The sequence below is a fragment of the Lemur catta genome, chromosome 21 (assembly GCF_020740605.2).
Source record: "Lemur catta isolate mLemCat1 chromosome 21, mLemCat1.pri, whole genome shotgun sequence".
Lineage (NCBI taxonomy): Eukaryota > Metazoa > Chordata > Mammalia > Primates > Lemuridae > Lemur > Lemur catta.
Genome location: NC_059148.1, coordinates 12,908,676 through 12,929,397, shown reverse-complemented (window position 1 = coordinate 12,929,397; position 20,722 = coordinate 12,908,676). Strand labels below are relative to the sequence as shown.

The 20,722-nt window shown below is 49.4% G+C and overlaps 1 protein-coding gene across 1 annotated transcript in view; it reads right to left on the bottom strand.

Annotated features, from left to right (window-relative positions):
• The window catches only part of SEZ6L (seizure related 6 homolog like), a 74,537-nt gene that overhangs the window by 28,317 nt on the left and 25,498 nt on the right, over positions 1-20,722 (bottom strand). The window contains exon 11 of the mRNA XM_045534712.1: positions 3,991-4,187. Coding sequence (XP_045390668.1) covers positions 3,991-4,187 — 197 coding nt within the window. The remainder of the gene's footprint in view (positions 1-3,990; positions 4,188-20,722) is intronic.

Genomic DNA, 20,722 nt, shown 5'->3' with positions numbered 1-20,722 from the left:
CGGATGAAAGCGGGGAAATGGCAGCAAACACTGGGGATGTGGTCCGCCTTGTGCCAAATGCTCTGAGACTGGGAAGGGTCTGCTCGTCCGGCTTTTCAATACCAGCCACCATGGCGGCACAGCCCCTGCGGGACCTCCTGTCTCCCTTGTGCTGCCCATTGCATTTGTAGTTACTCAGTCGCTGCCCACAGGTAGCGGAGCCTCGGCTTGAATCTTGTCCTCGCTGTTCACTAACTGCGTGGCCGTGGCTGAGTCACTTAACCTTCCTTTTCTTTGGTTCCCAGACTGTACCCCAGAGACCCTGGTTCATTTTTACAAAGCACCCTAAGTGGAGGTTCTGGAATTATCCGTCCCCAGGGGCCTTGGTTAACTTTGCCAAGAATGAGAAAACTGGCCTAGGAGTCAGACAACTTCTCTTCTGCTCCTCTTTCTTTCTTGAAGGAGCGATGCGACTCCAGTCATGTCAATTAACTGCTCTAAGCCTGAGTGTCCTCATCTGTGGAGTAGGATCACGAATCCTGTCCAGCCCCAACGGCAATGTGAAAGCTAATTAATATGCGGGATGTGATGGTGTTGTGTGAATGCTAAGATGAGTTAGGTGGATTCATTTACTTGTTTGACTAAGGTTTTGTGAGCATCTTAGCTGACACCAGGAATACAGGGATCTGAAGTCAAGATCTCAGTCTCTTAGTCAAGATTAGCACCGAAGTCCAAATTTTGGGAAAAATAAATGCCTGAAAGCACTGAATACACACCACCATCTACCAGCTCCATACTTGTGACAGACATCACTAATCAATCACAGCCCTCTCTTTCTTTGATTGTAGCCAAAACCTCCCAATCTTTCTCAATACAGCACTCCAGGGAGCTGCTGTTATTTTATTGGAGCTTATTTATTATCCTAGGATTAGAGGAATAAACATGTAACAAGTGACTAATACCTCTTCAAAAGGCACTGCTTATTCATCTGTTTTTTTTTTTTTTTATCCCTTCCCTCCCATGCTCATGGCCACAGGCACTGGGCAACGCACAGGAAGCAGCGAGGAGAATGGGGCTTTGCATCTCTCTGTGCAAAGCAGAATTCTGGGAGGTCAGAACCACATGGGCCCAGAGTCTTCCCATAGAAGGCGCTGACTGCAAGAATAGCAGGTAAGCCTTGGCCACCCTCCAGAGCTGGATTTAGGCCTTTAGGTCAGTCTAGGAGCCTCAGAATTCTCTAGATGACCACAGAAACCCCTGACCCTACCATCTGATCCCTCCACTGAATGGAAGTTACATCAGTGTATGGTAAAATCTAGACTCAGAAGAGCAAATACCTCTCCCATGCCCATGGCAGACAGCACTAATAAATCATGACATTCTTTTCTGTTGACTTCAGGCATGACCTCTCCTGAGTTCTTTCCTTTATTTGTTTCTTTGTTTCTTTGAGACAGGGTCTCACAGTGACCTCATCATAGCTCACTGCAACCTCAAACTCCTGGGCTTAAGTGATCCTCCTGCCACAGCCTCCCGAGTAGCTGGGACTACAGGCTTGCGCCACTATGCCCGGTTAATTTTTCTATTTTTTTGTAGAGTCGGAGGTTTTGCTCTTGCTCAGGCTGGTCTTGAACTCCTGGCTTCAAGTGATCTTCCCGCCTCAGCCTCCCAAAGTGCTAGGATTACAGGCGTGAGCCACCACACCCGGCCTGAGTTCTTTTCAACATGATCTTCAACATAAGTAGGCACAAACAATTGGTGGCATCAAAATTAAATACAGTGGTCCATTTGCCATCCTTGTAAAATTAACTGTGTGTTTCCTTAACAGAAATAAATGGGAACTGTTCTCTTTTTTTCTGGCATCCAAACTAGCCAGGCTGTGTGTCCCTGGGAAGCATTCTCTGCAAGCCTGTGCTTGCCTTTCCCATAGTATCAGCACGTGATCCTGACCTTGTCTGTCAATGGGACTGGCCTGTCCCATTTGTCACCAGCCAGGCTCAAGGGCGGGGAGAGTATTCTAGCCATTCCTGTATCCTGGTGCCTAGTGCACAGCCTGGCATATAGCAGGTGTCAAGAGATTTTTGTGAACCACACTCTCTGGAAAACAGAGTTAATGTATTTGAAGATGAAATAAAATAACGTATGTAAAAGTGTTTGCCCTCTGCACATGGTCACAGAAATCTAAGTTTCAAGTGCAACGAACAAGAACACTTCCTTTTTCACGATGTTGCCAAACTGAACACTGGCCAGACTTTCCAGTTAACCTTGATCAGCCTTGTGTAGAGTCAGATTTTTGCCATCGGGCTGAATGCAGTTTTGGACGACTGACTCCGGCACCACAGGAGACAAAGGAGCAAAACTATGACCTCATCTTTCAGCTGGGAGGGAGGGGAAGTCCAAGGAGAGAGACTGAAGCCATGCCACCAGAAACGGTCCTCCCAAAGGCGTCCGACTCCGGAGGGCCCCTCGCCCGGACAGACAACATGAGTTATCCACTACAGCGAGGACATTGCCCAGTAAAGAATGGGGAACCCAAAGAAAGTAGTAGCAGCAACACTCTGAAAATATTTAGCAGCACAATCAAAGGTAAAAAGGCCCCCGAGAAACGTAAAAAAAGAAGATCAATACTTGGTTTGGCTTCTCTGAGAGGCAGACATGCAGCAGGCAGGGATGAAAAATGTTCACCAGCTGGAAATAAAAAAATGCAAGGAACGTATTTCAGCACGCATGAGGCTTCTTGAGACAGCTGATCGTCTGAGGGGTGGCTTGCATTTTAGACACAAGGGGTGGTAGAGAGAGGGCAATTTATATTAGGTAGAGGCAGGTAATTCTTCAAGCCAAGGGGAAGAAAGAACAGAAGATGTGGAGTCTTGGTGGGGGACCCTTGGAGAGGGTCTTTGGTGGTGGTGACGGAGGGCTTGGTAGGATGAATCCTCCTTTTCCCTGCTCCATCCTAGAAGCCAAGATGCCAGCCAAGTTCCTGGGAAGTGCAAGCACATCCCCTAATTGCTGGCTGAATCCTGCCCATTGAAACCCAGAAATCAGCCCCCTGTGTCTCCCGGGTTCTCTGCTACTGCCAAGAATACTGGGGGTGGAAGCAAACTTGCAGCTGGAAATGAGGAAGGCTGGATGTGAGCACTGCTCTGCCCCCGACGAGCAATCCCTCCTCCCTTCCCGGCCGGAGCTGCTTCCGCTGTGATACGACAGGGCTGCCCCAGATGCTGTTAGTGCAAGTCTCTTCCGGGGGTCAGCGGGGCTTCACGGTGTCCCTGCCCTCTGACCGCTGGGGACGTTGGCAGCTCAGGCTACGGTGGTAGACCGGGTAATGAATGACGGAGAGTCACAGGGGTGGGGAATGAGCAGGGAAGGATGTGAATGGATGAAGGCACAAGGAGTGGGTATTGGAGCGTGTGAACTTAGCTCTGGATTTAAGTGCAGATTTCGTTTCATTTTAAGATGAGCAGGAGAGAAATGGTTTGGCAGCCATATCGAGGATCAGAAAAGACATCTCTTGCATCTGTAAATCCTAAAGTACACGCAGTGGGAGCTGTTCCTGTGTGATGAGGCTACAGGAAAAGAAAAGTCCCCAGAGGAGAGCCGAGCTTCAGTTCAGGCAAGAAGGGGAAGATCACGCTTTGAGAGTGTGTTGAGGATATAAAATCTCAGCTCACTTCAAAGGACACATGATGAATCTTAAAGATATCACCTACTGAATCCTCATATCAAACTTGTGGAATGGATCTCACTATTTCCATTTTGCAGATGGTAAAAAAAAGGCTCAGAGAAGTTCAGTGACTTGCCCAAGGTCACACAGCCATTGGTGACAGTACTAGGACTCAAACCCTGGTCCTTCTAACTAGAGAGCACAGATACTTAAAAACTACATCTGTTAACTGCACCAATATATAAAAAGACCAGTGTAGCACAAAACCTCCAGATAGACATATCTAGAGGAAATAGTCTTAACCTGTGTCTAAACACACACACACGAAATCAACCAGACGAGGCACCTACCTATGTAGTTCATGATGAATCCCTGGCCCTTTCCAAAGATGAGGCCAGCAGGGTCTGAGTGGAACTGGATGGTGAGGTCCGGCGTGGAGGAGTACAGCTTCTGGGGGCCACTGTTCCCGAGGTACTGCCCCAGGATGTGGGGCATGACCTCGTCACCATCATAGATTGTTAAGATGTCACTGTTGCTCAGGTTCAAGCTTGGAGGGCAGGGAGAAAAGGAGGAGTCACGTGAAACAAAATATGGGCATTCAATAAGGCTTTGATTATTTTTTTTTCAGGCAACATATAATTTCTTTTCTTTTCTTTTCTTTTCTTTTTTTTTCAGACAGGATCTCACTCTGTCACCCTGGCTAGAGTGCAGTGGCATCATCACAGCTCACAGCAACCTCAAACTCCTGGGCTCAAGCAATCCTCCTGCCTCAGCCTCCCAAATGGCTGGGACTATAGGCATGTGCCACCACGTGTGGCTAATTTTTCTATTTTTAGTAGAGACGGGGCCTCACTCTTGCTCAGGCTGGTCTCAAACTCCTGAGCTCAAGCTGTCTTCCCGCCTCGGCCTCCCAGAGTGCTAGGATTACAGGCGTGAGCCACCGCGCTGGGCCAACATACAATTTCTTAAGACATACTGTGTGTTAGCTCCCAGGCCTAACACATAATTGGGAGTGAGGTAGGCTTAGACTGCAAATGTGACCAGGACATGCTGTTCCTTCCTACAGACATGACACACAGATCTGCTGATGAATCGAATTTTTGAAGATACATTTATGAAACGGTGTTGCCTACGCGGGACCCATCGCAAAGTCAGCCACTGCATTGTAGCAAGAATCGGCGTCAACACCCCCGTTATCAACAACCATTTCTTGGGTGACAACTGTGTGTTGGGTTTGTGACATGGGCCTTTCATTCTTCTTCGATGCAGAACATGCTGACAGCTTGCTAATTATAACTCGCCTTTTCACGGAAGGCAAAATGATCTTTTCATTTATCATGTTGCAAATTCCTCAAAGTCGACTGAGTTACCATGTACGTTTAAGAGGGGCAGAGGGTGGGACAGAGGTACCTTATTCATGAAATAGGCTCAAACCTGCTGTCACTGTTCATAGCATTAAAGAATGACACATTTTCAAAGACTTGAGTGCAAGAAAGTACCTTGACACTAAATAATTGGACAACAATGGACAGTTAATAATCTGGACAGCACTTCAATATACCACAGGGACGTGTGCCATCTTAGGCGTGCTGGATGAAATTGATCTGAGTGAAAGAATGCCAGACAGTTCAGCTTGGGCGGTGTCAGTCATGGGCAGATATTAACTCATGCTCCTTTCTTTTCTTTCTTCGGTCCCCCTTTCTCTTTCTTCTCTTTCTCTCTACATCTTTCTCTTCCTTTATAACTCCCTGTCCCTAACCTTTTTTTCCTGAGCACCTACTATGTGCCAGTCATTGTGTTGCGTGCACTCAGAGGAGCTGCAGAGTAGGGATGTATCTAGACTTGTAAGCCAGAGTTTGTGGCAAGAATGATGATCAAAGTAAGTGCAGAGAAGGGATGTCAAAGTCAGACTGAGGGCATCCTGGAGGCCTCCCCGGAGGAGGTGATGCTTCTTGCTCTGAAGCCTTAAGAAAGAGCAGGGGACCTCGAGGCAGGTAAACAGTGAGTGGGGAGAAGGCAAAGCATGAGGCAGAGGGAAGAAGAGAGAGTGGTTATGGTTCCTGAAGGAACTCAGCTGGTGGTCACTGTGCACAGGGTTGGGAATAGACCCGGGAGGCTGCAGAGCTCTGCAGAGACCAGACCATGAACGGCTTAAAGAGCCAAGCTTAGGTGTCTGGACATCATTTTGCTGGAGACAGAGCGACAGGGACGCGTTTTAAAAAGGAGCTGCACGACTGAGCAATTCAGCGACAGAGGAGAGGCATTCCAGGAAACGGCCCTGAGCGAAGTTCCTGGAACTGAGGCCGCTGACAGCACCCTCCCCACGACAGCTTCATCCAAGGCCCAACCGCAGGTCTGCCGCTCGTCTGGGGGGGGAGGAGGGGCGCCAGCTACCCGCGTTGGTGTTTCAAGTGGTAAGAACAAAACAACAGAAGCACAAGGGACGCTGTTGAAGGTTTGGATCTGGAGGGCAGGGACTGCATTTTATTCACCCCTTTGGACCTCTCATAGTTCCTCATGTAAAGTTTTAATCTCCCCCTCCATAATCTCCATCAGTTTCCTCCATGTCACCCCCAAACAGCCTCTCCTAATAAAAGCTGTCTGCTTGCTTTTCACACACGGCTTCAAGATAAAGCCCCCAAACTCCACCTGCCCCTTACCAGTTTCCAACTAGACTGAGCCCCTAAATCCCTACTATGTTGAAATGCTCTGGTTGCCACTTTCTCTAGCACACAGTAGGTGCTCAGTACATGCTACGGTGTGAAAGAACCTGCCAGAGAGTCTATTCGACAGCAGAAATACTGGGGCTGATGTCAGCTCTTGACCTGTGGCGGGGAAGAGCCGCTTTAGCTCTCAGTACCATGAGAGCATCAATCGTCCCTGCACGTCCCGGGCTGGGCTGCTGTGAGACGTGGTCGGTGGCAGGTATTTACTCCTTAGGCTGATCCGCTGGCAACAGCGGGTTCCAGACCCTGCGCAACCCGGCTTTATTCTATCGTTCACTGCAGCGATCTAAACGCAACAGTAGCATCTTCAAGGGTGCAAATAGCTTTCATTTAAAAACCGTCCCACAGCCCTTCGTTCTCCATAAAGCAGGAAGGAGCGATGAACTCGAAAATGCACCTGGCCTGGACATCAGGAAGGTCTGACTGGTTTCATTCTCAGCTCTGTCACTCTCAGGGAGGGCCTGTGGTTTCTCTGAAGTTTTTTGTCTGTGAATCGGGCTTCATATTTCTAGTCTATGTCATGAGCTTTGGGAATGAGGTCAAGCCTGGAATCAAATCCCAGGTCCGCCAGCAGCACCTGAGCAAGTCTGGCCACATGGTTTGAATGTCAGGTCATTATGTCCCAGTTTCATTATGGGCATCACGATCGCTGCCATCATCATCATCATCGCCATCATCATTGTCATCACCATCATCATCATCATCTTCATCACCACCATCATCATTGCCATCGCCACCATCATCATCGTCATCACCATCATCATCATCGTAATCATCGTCATCATTGTCATCACCACCATCATCATTGTCATCACCACCATCATCATCATCACCATCTTCATCACCACCATCATCATCGCCATCACCATCATCATCATCGTCATCACCATCATCATTGTCATCATCATCATCATCATCATCATCTTCATCACCACCATCATCATCGCCATTGCCACCATCATCATCGTCATCACCATCATCATCATCGTAATCATCGTCATCATTGTCATCACCACCATCATCATCGTCATCACCACCATCATCATCGTCATCACCATCATCATTATCGTCATCGTCATCCTTCTCTCTTTGGATTTCTGTTTACGCTAAAGGATGTCAGATGATTTACATCAGTGGTTCCCAACGAGGGGCAGTTTTGCCCCCCAGGAGACAGCTGCAATGTCTGGAGACGTGATTGTCCCAACTAGGTGGGTACCCCTCGTGAGTAGAAGCCAGGGACGCTGTTAAACATTCTACATTGCACAAGACAGCCCCCACCCCAAAGAAATATGTAGTGCAACATGTCACTAGTGCTAAGGCTGAGAAACCCTGACTTACGTAAACGCACTTTGTAAATAGTGTGCAACAAACGATTGAATTCGACTTCTTTTGTGGTCCTGGGATTTCATCAGAGGTCCCCTAAGCTACGAACCAGACAACAGGTGCTGAACATTCCCACTTTCTCGAGGGAGATACTTGGCTGTTGATTCAGAGCAGATTCTGCAGAAGTGGAGGCCAAGCAAACCTACGAGTGTCTCTTGAAGTCTGGCTTGTCTGGGAGGCGGCCCCAGGCTGTGCTGGTGGGAAAGTGAACCGGGAGGAAGGGAAGGAAAGGATGCCGAGTGCATTGAGGGAAAGGCGTCACCATGCATGCCGGGTGCGTCCTGCAGGGACTTTTAGATAGAGAGCGCAGAGCACACCTGGGGAGAGAGGGCGCTGGGCCTTTTATCCTCCGACTCCCATCCCTTGCTGGCTGCGGGCTGCTCCCAGGTATGTTGCTCCAGCACTCTGGCCCGCCCACGTGGCACCAGAGAAAGGCTTCAGGTGAAGAGGTGGGCAGGGGCTTGCAGCAGGAAGTCATCACGGACACGAGGTGGCGAGTGCTGCAGGCCTTGGAGAGGGGAGCAATGGCACCATCTACCACCATCTGCATAGCTCTTCCAGTTTGAGCCCTTCCCCCACCTCTAGCTCATATAAGAGAAGGCAAAGAATCCACTGGGCTGTCGGAAAGGCTGGTAGGAAGGACTGCCCCGGCGGGGAAGGGGCAGCTGTCACTGTGGGTACCACAGGGAGGGGAGAAAGTGTGTCACCCTCACTTCAGGCAGAGAGAGGAGAGCTTCCAGGGAACTTTTGGTGACCTGGCAGGTGTCTTTCCTTTGCGGCTTGGGGAAAGAGTGGCTGGATTTGATGCCCACCAAGAGAAGAGTAACAGGAAGATCAGATTGGGCTCTGCTTGCTTGCCTGGGAGCAGAGCAAAGAGAGAAAAAGAGGGTATTGAGAGCAAGCTTTCTGTGACGGATGAGGGTGGGGAAAGATTCCTGTTTCCCAGGTGGTGCACCCTGTAGGCAGAAGACAACAGTAGGTCCCCTTAGAAGTGTCCCCACCCCAGAAAAGATAGAACTTCGCTGATAGGACCCCAACAAAAGGGGAAAGTCAAGAGCAGACAGGCTTAGGAGACTTTGGGGACAATTAGTACCTTGTAAAAGGGCAAAGAAATCAACATTCTATACATTCCATAACACAACAACGCAGGCAATCTAGGCTCCCCTGCCCTTTCCCCTGGTCCTTCCTCACTGCAAAATTCCCAGCCAGAGGAACCCCAAGGAAGAGGTGAAGTTTTGAAATGGATAAAGCTTAGAGTTCTATGATTATTAGGCTGAACTGCACGTCTTGTGACCAGAAGACCTATGAAAATGCGGCTTTCACCCGAGAAGAGAAATGACGGGGAACATGCCTGAAGGGGCGTTGGGAGAATGAACAAAGTTACTCTCTGCTGCATCCCTCCGAATCTGCCTTTTAGACAGACAGGTTCCAATGACATATACAGATGCTGGCAATTTAGGTTTTAATCCCCCCAATCCAGAGACGAACCTGCCTCTTCACTTGCTCACCCTTGTATTTACGGAGCGTTCTCAGGGTCCTGGCTTTGCACCATCCTGAGCTACCGAGATGAAAATGTGGAGCATGGACCACAGGGAGATTGGCCACAGGGCAGACTGGGCTTTCAGCTGAGGTCTGAATTGAGATGTCACCCAGATACAGTCCGGGGAGTCGCTGAGAAATGGGGATGTCAGTTTGACTCCAGGACGAGGGGAGACGGAGGCGTTGACAGGCAGGCAGCTTTGGTCTGACTGGACGTGGGCGTAGTGGGATCCCTGTAGGGAGGATTCTGCAGGGCAAGGGAGCTTCCCAAGGCCAGACGCTGCCTGCTCCAGCCTCTCTCTGCGGCCAGAGTGGGGGTGTTCAACAGGCACAGGGCGTGAGCTCTCGGGAGAAGACTCAGCTTCCACGTCTTCCTCTACAAACCCCCCTTTCTCCTTGGTCACTGTCGCCAGACTTGCTCAGATCGCTCCCATCTTTCACTTGGACAGCTGCACAGCACCTCACTGCCCTCCCGACTCCATCCTCACCTGGCCCCAAGCCTGCCTGCTCTCTGTGGCCAGGCGAATCCTCGCAGAACCTAAATCTGGTCCCTTCGCTCAACAGATGAATGGTCAGTACAATGGGGTCCATCCATACGATGGACTATTACTCAGCCATAGAAAGGAATGAAGGACAGATGCATGCCACAACATGAGCGAACCCCCAAAACATGCCCAGTGAAAGAAGCCAGACTCCAAGGGTCACATGCAGCATTGTACAATTCCACTTATAGCAAATGTTCAGAAGAGGTAAATCCACAGAGACAGAACGCAGATTGGTGCTGGCCAGGGGCTGGGGGCAGAGGAGACTGGGGGATGACTGCTTAATGGGTATGGAGTTATCTTTTGGGGTGATGAAAATGTTTTGGAACCAGATAGAGGTGTTGGTTGATCACAACATTGTGAGTGCACTAAGCGCACACACACACACACACACACACACACACACACACACACATATGGTCTATGTTAAAATGGCTAATTGTATGTCATGTGAATTTCACCTCAATTGAAAAAACAACCACCGCCACCTCATCTCAGGGTAGAGTGCAAACTTTTAACCCTGCCTGCAAGGCTCTGTATAGCTCTCTTTCATACCCCCTTATCTCCCTGCAGCCTCAATCTCTGACATCCCTCCCAAGCCAATATTTTACCTCCAGCCAGACTGCATTACTTGTCCATCTCTCCAAAGAATGATGCTTTTGTAAACCTCTGGAGCTTTCCGCATGCCTCCCCTCCACCCTGAATAGCTTCTGTAGCCTTCTTTCTCTCGACCTGGGCAGCTCCTGCCTGTCCCTTGGTCTCGGTCTTCCAGGATTCGGTCACATGCAGAGCCCCCGTTGTTCCCTCTGAGCCGGGCTACAGCCTGTCTGTGCTCACCGCTCACAAGGAGCTCAGCAGCCGGTGCTCCAGTTTTCTGGGGACACGTCTGCCTGAGACCAGGAGCTCCCCGTGCAACCCCCCAACCCCGTCTCCCTCACTGCTGCATCCCCAGCCCTGGGCACCGTGCCCAGTGTGTGCGGGGTGCCAGCCCACGGCAGGTGGCCAGGTCTCGGCCTCGGCTGCCACTCAGAGTAGACGGGGCCCTGACCTCGACGGGACTGTCCCCTGCTCCAGCCTTTGGAGGGGACTCCGCTCATCCAGTGTCCCAGCTGCTTTCAGCTCTCGCTCCCCAGGGGGTAAGTTGGAAACCTCAGTGCTGGGGGGTGGCTGTCCCAAAGGATTTCTGCCCTGCCTGCCTCAGGGCTCCCGTTGCACATGCCCTCTGCTCTTCTTGGACATGCAGGTCACCAGAGTCAAGTCTGATACCGCCTGACACCCCTGCATGACTGAGAGGCCACTCCAAGGTCAGCCCTGAGCCTTGTCCCCCTGGGCTCTAGCCTCGTCTCCTCCCTCACCTTGATCTTGCCCTGGGCACACCCCACAGCCCCTTCGAGGGCCTGAGCTGCCATGTGTGGACCTGCTCCCCAGGGCTCCCCCACCTGCTGCTCCTTTCAGCGCCTCCCTGTGGCAGGGCAGTGAAAACACTGGTCCCATCGGATATCTGAGACAGGATTTCCTGGGACCCACGTTTAGCTTTTGAATAACAACAATGCTGCCTACTAAGCATTAAACATTCAAACACCTTCATAAAATGAGGCTTACGATTGTCTCCACTTTACAGATAAGAAAACTGAGGCTCAACCAGGACAAACCACTTGTTCCAGGTCACATAAGAATCAAACCCAAGACTCAAACCTAGGTCTGTCGATGCCAAAACCTGCGATCTGAACCACTATTTTATACAAAGTCCTGTGAAAGCCACATATACATGTTTCCAAGAAATGTGCCTGGGTGCAGTCCTGTATTAGCAAATGTGAATAAAAAATTACAAATAAAATCTGCAGGATGAGAACGCCCCATTTCACCATCCCTCCAATCCCGGCGTGCCTTGTGTCCTTATGACGTCATTGCTAACAATTTGATTTCACCTGTGATTTCCAATTCTCTTTCCCCGCCCTGCCAAGGTGATATTCCTTGTCTCTACGACTCCTTGTTTCTTTTTCTAATTTTTAATTAAATTTTTTAAAAAAATTATTTATTTATAGTTTTAATAGAAACGTAATAATTGTACATACTTATGGGGTACAAAGTGATATTTTGATATATGGGTACAATATGTAATGATCAATTCAGGGTAATTAGCCTACTATCATCACCTCAAACATTTACCATTTCTTTGTGTTGGGGACATTCAAGATGCTCTCTTTTAGCTGTTTGGAAATACATATACACCAAGTTATTGTTTTTTATATATATATACACACAAAACCATAGTCGCCTCTTGATGTTACAGAGTACCAGAAATGATTCCTCCTATCTAGTTGTAATTTTGCGTTACAGTCTCCCTGTTTTAAAAAGATCTTGTCTCCTAAACATTGTACATGTCTCGGTAACAAATTTATTTCATTTTGTTTTCGTTATTATTGATCACATATAGCAGAGTCTGCAATAAAATCGGTGTTAAACTTGTTACTTAGTCTGGGTGGCTTTACTTTGGTAGATAAGGGATTCCTGTTATGGGTTTTGAAATATTGGGAGAAGCTGGGGAAAGATACATAAGAAAGTGGTTACAGTGTTGCCTCCGGGGAGGGGCTGTTTGCTGGAGAAAGGTGGGAAACGATTTTCACCGTAGACACTTTCGTACCTTTGCATTTGAATTATGTGAATGTATTACCTCTTCAAAAAGGATAAAAACAGCCTAAGGGACCCTCATTATTGCTTTCACTGGGGTCTAGAGAGTGGAAGAGGTGAGAAGAGAATGCAAATTAAAATCTGACGCAGACCAGCAAACTCTTCTTCTGTTTGGTAGTTCTTCTTCTCACCAGCAGAGGCCAGTGCATGCTTAAGCGTGGTCTCTGAGCCCCTCCACCACCCCAGCAGGCGTCCTTACCCCACGCAATCAGGATTTGGGGAGACGGTGGTAGGTGAGGTTTGTAACTATTGAGCTAGAGTCAACATTCCACAAAGGATGGAGAAAGAAACAGCGAGCGAACTACTTTGCTTTTCTTTATCCTCTTCTAAATAAACATTTGACCCTTGCTTAGAAATCTTGCCTTTAAGAGGCTTCCTCGAGTGGTATTCACGAGATAATTCTAGGCAGACAAACATATTTGAAAATGGCTCATGGTTATGCATTTATTTAAATGCTAATTGGAAAAACATATAAGCATAAGGTTTGCACATCAAACTTCTAATTTCATGGACATTATCTTGCTTAGCGTAAGCCAGGTGAAAAAAAGGCAAGCCAATTTATACGTAGTTTTAGGAAGAACAACAGCAAAAAAGAAGTAGCTGATAACAGAATGAGACTGTGGAAATAGCAACACTTAGCCCACAAAATAAAGTTCTGGTTCCTTCCAGGAGGTCCACAGCGGGGTCCTAACCCACCCTTTGCTGTCTCAGACGTCCAGCATCCGTGTTGGCCCCTAGACCTGCCTCCACGCTTCTAAGCCTTAGCCCACGCCGATCCTTCTACCTGGAATTCCCTCTCCTCTCTTCTCTGCTGGACAACATCTTAATAATTCCCCAAGGTCACTCCGTGCTCCCTAATCCGCCCTGCATTTATGGCTGTATAAATAATTAGCCAAGGTTTTTGTAAGGCTTCCCCTATGTCAGGAGCCGTTTAAGCACCTTGAACCTACCATTTCATCTTATTCTCAGACTAACCCTCTACATGCTGCTCTTCTCCCCCATTTCACAGATAAGCAAACTGAGGCACCCGGGGACAAAGAAACATGCTCAAGGTCGAACAGCTGGCCAAACAGGAGCGCCAGGATCCACAGACCCGTGGTTGGAAGACAGACTGAGGAATGGATCACTAATCCCCATCTGCCTATTGGGGCTCCGAGGACACACACTTTTCACCGCAATCCCTGGAGCCCACACGGGGCTGGCCACGGGGGAAATCAGTGTCATTTAAATGAATGGGTTATGGTGACTTTATCTTCGTTTTCCAGATGAGGAAGCTGAGGCTCAGAGGACTTGAGTGACTTTGCCAAGAAAACACCACCGTGCACTTAAGGCAGGCTCTCCACGAGACAGCAGAGGTCACGGTTAAATAAACCATAGGATGTAAAGACGGGAAAAAAGCGAATCAAAACTCATAAATGCAATTGTAGGTGCAATAAAACTTTTCTAAACCATTTATATTTTTTCTCGAAGGCCTTTAAGAAAAAGACCCGTTTAGCGTTCCTGTGTATCCATTTTCTCCTCTGATCCCCTCAACTGCATAGTGGGGTGATCAGAGAAATCCTGGTCAATCCCATTTTACGGAGGGGTGAACTGAGCCCCCAAAGGCCCAGCCCCCGAGGGCTCTGTGCCTTCATGATGTCACACGGCCGTGCCAGGCGCTCCTTGGCACCGGGGAATGGCCGAGGGGCCCTTTGGCCCAGGGCTAATTTGGTTTCAAGTTAATTTTACAAAATGGCAGAAAGAACAAGAAACCATGCCAGCTCCAGGGAGGACACAGAAAACCAATCTCTGTGGCTCCCTAAAAGGAAAACATAAAAAATGAACAGTTTTCTAGTTTCTTTCTTTGTTCTTTCCTCCCTTCCTCCCTCCCTCCCTCCCTTCCTTCCTCTCTTCCTCCCTCCCTCCCTTCCAAGTGTCCCTGTCACACTCAGAACCCCTGCCTGGTGGTTCTCAGCACCGGGTGCACAGCGGAACCCCTGGGGATGTTTAAAAACTGCACCCCGACCGGTCAGGCCCTCGGACAGTCTGGGGGTGGGAACAGGCATCGGTGTCACTTAAAACTTCCCAGGAGGCTCGGCCGGGCAGCCGGGACCGAGACCCGCTGCCTGAAGCTCCAGCCTGGGTGGGACCCGGTCCCCACTTCAGAGGGGCCTCAGTCCCCCCGGCTTCCCTTCTTCTCTCCTCCGCCTCCACCTGCCTCCCCTTCTCAGTCAGTGTCCCTCCTGTTCCCAGAGAGAGAGAGCAGGGAGGAGACTCCGGGCCGGCATGTGTCGCTCCGGGGCCACCCCACGGGCCGCTCACACTGTCCCTCCTTTCCACGCCCCGACCCCGCCCGCTCAGAGCCGACCCTGAGGGCAGCATGCCCAGCGGGGGAAGCTGGGTTTGCGTGTCGTGGTGTGCATGTGCGCGTTTGCGTGGTGTGTGCTGTGTCGCCATGTGTGTGGTGTATGTGTGTGTGTGAGTGTGCTGGGGGTGTGTGTGTGGGGTGGTGTGACGTGTGTGGGGTGGTGTGATGTGTGTGGTATCTGTGCATGTGTCCACACACACATGCACACATGCGTGTGAGCAGAGGTGGGGCCCAGGCTCAGAGGCTGACAGCTGTGTCTGGGACCCCCGTCCTCAGCACCCCCACAGTGACGTGTGTTCCTGAAGGCTTTGCCTTGTGCGCCTCCGTGTGGCTCCCCCCAGTGAGCCCACCCACTCCCAGCGAGCCCACCCAGGAGTCCCCCCTCGACCTGGCGTGGGAACTCCTCTAGGGAAACACAAACCCTTTGGAACCCGGAGGGCTCACGCAGAGCTCTCTTTGGGAGGCCCCTGGGGGGCTTCCCCAGGCCTCGGCTGTCACAGGACCAAGGCCAGGGCCTCAGTCACGGTCCCTCTGCCTCCTGCCTGGCTTCCTGACGCCCCCGTCCCACCCTCTGCCTTCTTGCCAGGGAGTCCAAGCCCCGGGTCTGCCCGAGCCGCTCAAAGCTCTCGGGGGAGGCCGGCTGCCCTCAGGACAAAGTCAGTTCCATTTTGTGAAGGAGGCTGGAGGGGTGACAAGGGGCATGGGCTCAGCGTCAGACAGCCAGGTCTGAACCTGTGTCCCACGGGGGGGCCTCAGATGATCTCTGTCCTCATCCATAACATGGAGAACAGATAGAATAGTGTGAATCTCCCAGGTTGTTCTGAGAATTAAATAGGTCGCAAGAGGTAACGTGCTTAGGACAGAGTCTGGCACGGAGCAAGGGCACATTCGTATTTTGGCACAGTAGTAACCCCTGTGAGTTGCTGTTATCTCTAGACCGCTGATAATGGAATGCAGTAATAGCCACATGGTGGGCCCGTAATAAACACTTGTTGAATAGTAAGTGCACGAGCACAGAGCATGTCAGGGATTCATAAAACAGGCAGTCGTGGCTCCGTAAGATGTCAGGTCTAATTGCATCCGAATGCCTTGAGCGGGTAGGTGTGCACCAGCCAGGCAACGTCCCAGCTCAGACAGGGAGCGGGGCCCCTCCCACAGCTGCTGTTGTAATCACCAAGGCTGAGAAGAGCCTGGCGTGGCAGAGGAGCGAAAAACAGGCGTGTGTTGGTGGAGGACCTATCCCTGGTGTTTGTGTTTCCAAGTTACCACCATGATCCCCTGCAAATTGCAGGGGAGGCGGCAGGTAATTTATCAGGCGGGTACCTGGCTAGTACCGTGTATGAATCATTCCTACAGTCACACTCAAACTACAAGCTCAGAGGAATCAACCTTTGTGCGTGTGTGTGTGTGTGTGTGTGTGTGTGTGTGTGTGAGATTGTGTAAAGGAGCTCGTGGGCGGAGGAAGGGATTAATCATCACGATCATGACAGCTGCCAATTAAATTGCCGAGTGCTTCTGCACGTGGCCTCATTTCCTCCTCTCAAGAACTCTTAAGAGATGGGTTCTATTATTATTTTCATTTGAAAGACAAAACACTGAGGCTCAGAGAAGTGAAGTGACTTATCCAAGGTCACACAGCCAATAAGTGAAAGATTCGGGACTTGAACCCAAGGCTTCCTACTGTTGGCAAAGGCCATTTCCTCTCCCTGAGAAAAATCAGTGTCTTTCCGGAGTGTCTCCCATATGTTGAAGGGATTGTGTAGGGGAAGAAACATTTTCTGAGCCTTCCATATGCCAGGCACCAAGCCCTGGGTACAGATCTTGCCTCTTCCTCTTCCTAGCTGTGGGATCATAGGCAAGTTCCTTCCTCTCTCTGAGGCTCAGTTTCCTCATCTGTATAATGGGGATAATTATGTGCATCTCACAGGATCATCGTACAGTGATGGCATTTGGAGCTTTGAACTAGAACCAGGATACCTGATTTCTAATCCTCACTCTTCTGTGATTATTGTAGCTCGAGGGCAAAAATGGTCCCAAAGCTTGGCCCTTATGTTTATCCACACCATACGTCTGAGCTGGCCCTTGCTTTGGGACTTGCCGTAGGGTGTGGCAGACATGATGTTGTGCTAGTTCCTAGTCTAGGCTCAGGAAACCTTCAATGAGTCACCATGGGAACAAGCCCAAGCTAGCACCACCTGACAGACAACCCTCCCCCGAATGCATGAGAAAAGCCAACCAAGATCAGCACAGCCAACTACCCAACCAGTAGCTGCCCACGGACCCCTGAGTGAGCCCAGCTGAGAGCAAAACCATGCTGACCTGTAGACTCGTGTGCAATGATACATACTTGCTGTTTATGCCATCGAATTTGGGATCATTTGTTATGCAGCAAAAGCTGACTGATAGAGTGGTGCTAGGGCAGTCTCTTCCCATCTCTGGGCCTCAGTTTCCTCATCTGCAACATGATGGAATTTGGGTTCCATGAACTTTGCTGTTCCTTCTCTAACTCTTTAGAACTTTTGACTCTGGGGAAATCCTGTCTCTTTCCACTAACGGGCTGGAAAAATCTGGGTTCAGCCAGTTTTACTTTTATCATGGCCATTTCTCCCATAATTTCTGCTGATACCTGGAAATCTGTTCTCTCGGGGCCAATGCTGCCCTCAGCTCTTGAATCTCCCTTCTGCTTGCCTGGCTCTCAGGTAGAATTCTTGCAGCCCCAGAGCAGCTATATCTCTGTTTGAAGGACTGAAGTGCCTCTGGACAAGGCACTTAATTTTTAGGGCTTGGAATTAACTTAGCACAGAACGGGTTGGCAGCAGCTGAGGAGAAATACTCTGCAGCTATCAATCATACGGTTACTGGGGTTTGTTATTAGGTCCTTTTATTTCCTGGCTAGAGATTTGTGCTGGGGCCCATAAGTGGGAAGCGATGTTGGGGCTAAGGCTCTGCATTGGAGCCGAGGAAGGCTGGAGCTCGGTCCAGACTCTTTAGAGATACAGGTGTGTTTGCAGTAAATTCCCAGGAAATGGGAGGGGGCACCTCTCTGAGCCTCAATTTCTTCTTCTGTAAGACGAGCCTAGGAATTTTTCCCTTGTGGAGCTCCTCATTACCATTTATTGTGTGGTGACACTGGCTGTGGCCTTGGAGACCTGGGTTCCTGGCCGCTTCCTAGCTGTGTGACCTTGGACAAGCAATTTTGTCTCTCTCAGCCTCCACTTCCTCATCTGTAAAAAGGGGTAGTCATACTGATATTACATAGGGTACTAATGTCGCACTGGAGAGTTAAATGAGTTAATATAGGTGAAGCACTTAGTGCCTGGCACATTGTAAGCGCTCAGTGAATCTTAGACATTGACTTTTATCAGTGAGATGATGTTTGCCAAATATGTAGCACAAAGCCTGGCATATAGTAAGGGTGAAGATAGTTTTAGCTGATTATTATCTGCCTGTTTTATGCCAGAAACCTTATGCTTTTTATACTATTTTAGTTTTTTATGTTATTTAATTTTATATTATTTAATTAATTTACATACTCTCTCTCTCTTTTGACACATATGGATTGAGCCTCTTCTATGTGCCAAACACTGGGGATAAAGTGAGCAAAATATCCCATTGTGAGGCAGGCATTGCCACTGTCAATAACGTGACCAAAGCCACAGAGCTGGCGAGTAGTAGGATAAGGATTTACATGCAGCTCTTTTTGACTCTAGAAGCTTTTATGTCTCTTCTGCCACATGGTGTCTTCAAGGTTGTGGCCCCTGTGCTGAGCTCTTGCAGCCACATACAGGTCGTCTTTTGGGTCCTAACTCTTGCTGTGTGATGCTTGGCAAGTTACTTCCCCTCTCTGGGCCCCTCCAAGCTTTTCCATTCATGATACCTTCACCAATAATTCCTCAGTTTCCTTATTTTCCTTCTCACGATTTATTTTTTTGGGGGGGGAGTGGAGACAGAGAGAGAGAGAGAGAGAGAGATAGAGAGAGAGATAGAGAGAGATCTTTAGGATTTAAAAGGCTTATGTTCAGTTATGTTTTTAGGGTAAGAGGCAGATTGCTGATGAAGCTAGGGGGTACATGATGGGTTAGGAAAGCATTTATGGTGTGAAGGAAGTTTAGCTTGGGGGTTCCTGACTCATGTCAAGATTATACATCCCCTCTTCTCACCTCCCAAACCAGCAATGCAAAGTGGCTGGTTCTTAATTAATGCTGCAGTTCAAGCATCCATCCATGCCTAATGACCACTGTCTTCACTGCCTGAATCCTTTGCCCACATGACCCCCTCCTCCTGGAATACCCTTCCCCCATCATAGCTTGGCCAGCTGACTTTCTTCAAGATTCTCCCTGGATGTCACCCTCTCTGTGACATTTTCACATACAGGTAAATCCAGTGCCTCTCTGTCTTCTCACCCCACCCTCCAAGCCACAGCAATTTCCTTACATTTTTCCCAGGCTGTCTATTCATGGCTCTGCTTCCCTTCCTGAACTTTGAGCCTCCTTGCATTGTTGCTGTGTTGTACAGATGTCCCCCTCCAAAGCCTGTGCAAGTCAATGAAAGTGGAAGCTGTGGTGTATGCTCAACATTTACTGGCTGTGTGACCCAAGGAAGCTGCTTAACCTCTCTGTGCTGTCTTCCCCCAATCCATAAAGTGGCAGTATTAATATCTGCCTTGTCAGAGGATTCCTGATAATTGTAGTCTCCATTTAGGAAGCACCAACTATGTGCCAGATACCAGGCAATGTGCTTTGCATACATTATCTCTAATTTGGGTAATTACTCTTCTGTAATTATCTCTACTCACATTAGCTCTCATTTATGTAATTATTATCTCTACATAATAATATTCACATCCATTATTACCAATGGACATAAACCTATACAGCTTAGGGCCCAGCACACAGTAGGTTCTTAAAAGGTGACTAATTGGAACTGTTGTTTTCATGCCCAGGGCAGCACCAGACTGCCCGGCAGACAAGGAGGGGAAAAAGGGCCCCTTTTGCCTGGGGCCACGTGGCTCACGTCCTCATTTATGACTCAGCAAACATTGCCCAGCGCCTACTACGGGCCACCTACCCAGCTCAGTCTGCCGTGCAAGCTCATTCCCCCTCGTCAACGTGATAAATAACAAAATTGCAAACACTTAGGAGGCTGAGGGGCCCCGAGGACGGAATTATTTTTACTATCAAACCCAAGTTGGTTTACTAAAACTGTCAGTGGAAACCAAGCAAGATAAATTAAACCCAGCAGCTCTCGGGCCTCACGTAACCCTGGCTGGTGAGATGCTATTTTCACTCCCTCTGTGGGAGGGAGGAGGTGCCAAGTCCAGATGCCACTCTGCCAAGTGTGTGCCAGAGCCTGTCGGAGACAGCCTCGGGCTGGTGACCAGAGGACTCAGCTCGCTTTTGCAAAGCTTTAATCCCTTTAAGTGCTTAAAACCCTTTTCCTGCTGCCCAATTTGGGGAAGCCCAGACTCCCTGATGTGGCTTCCCAGCCCTCGCTGAATCCCACTAACTGCCCAGGTGTCCTGTGTCATTGATGCATCATTGAGCGCCAGACACACAGGGCCCCAGGGACATGGCAAGCAGGGTTCAAATCCAAGCTCTGCTGGCTCTTAGCTTCCCGGAGCCTCAGTTTACTCATCTGTAAAATGGTGATAAAAAGCCTTGTGTTCTCTGCCAGGCTCACCTTTCCCCTGTCTGGGCCTTGAGGGCCCTGTATTTCCCCTTGCCCGTGAGCTTAAACGGGAGCTGGCCACCTGCCTCCCCTTTAGCTGAGGGCTGGTGAAAGTTGGGCTAAGGGCGCCATAGCTCTTTCAGGACCAAGGACAGAGCCCAGGAATTTTTCAGCTTACAACGCGGGT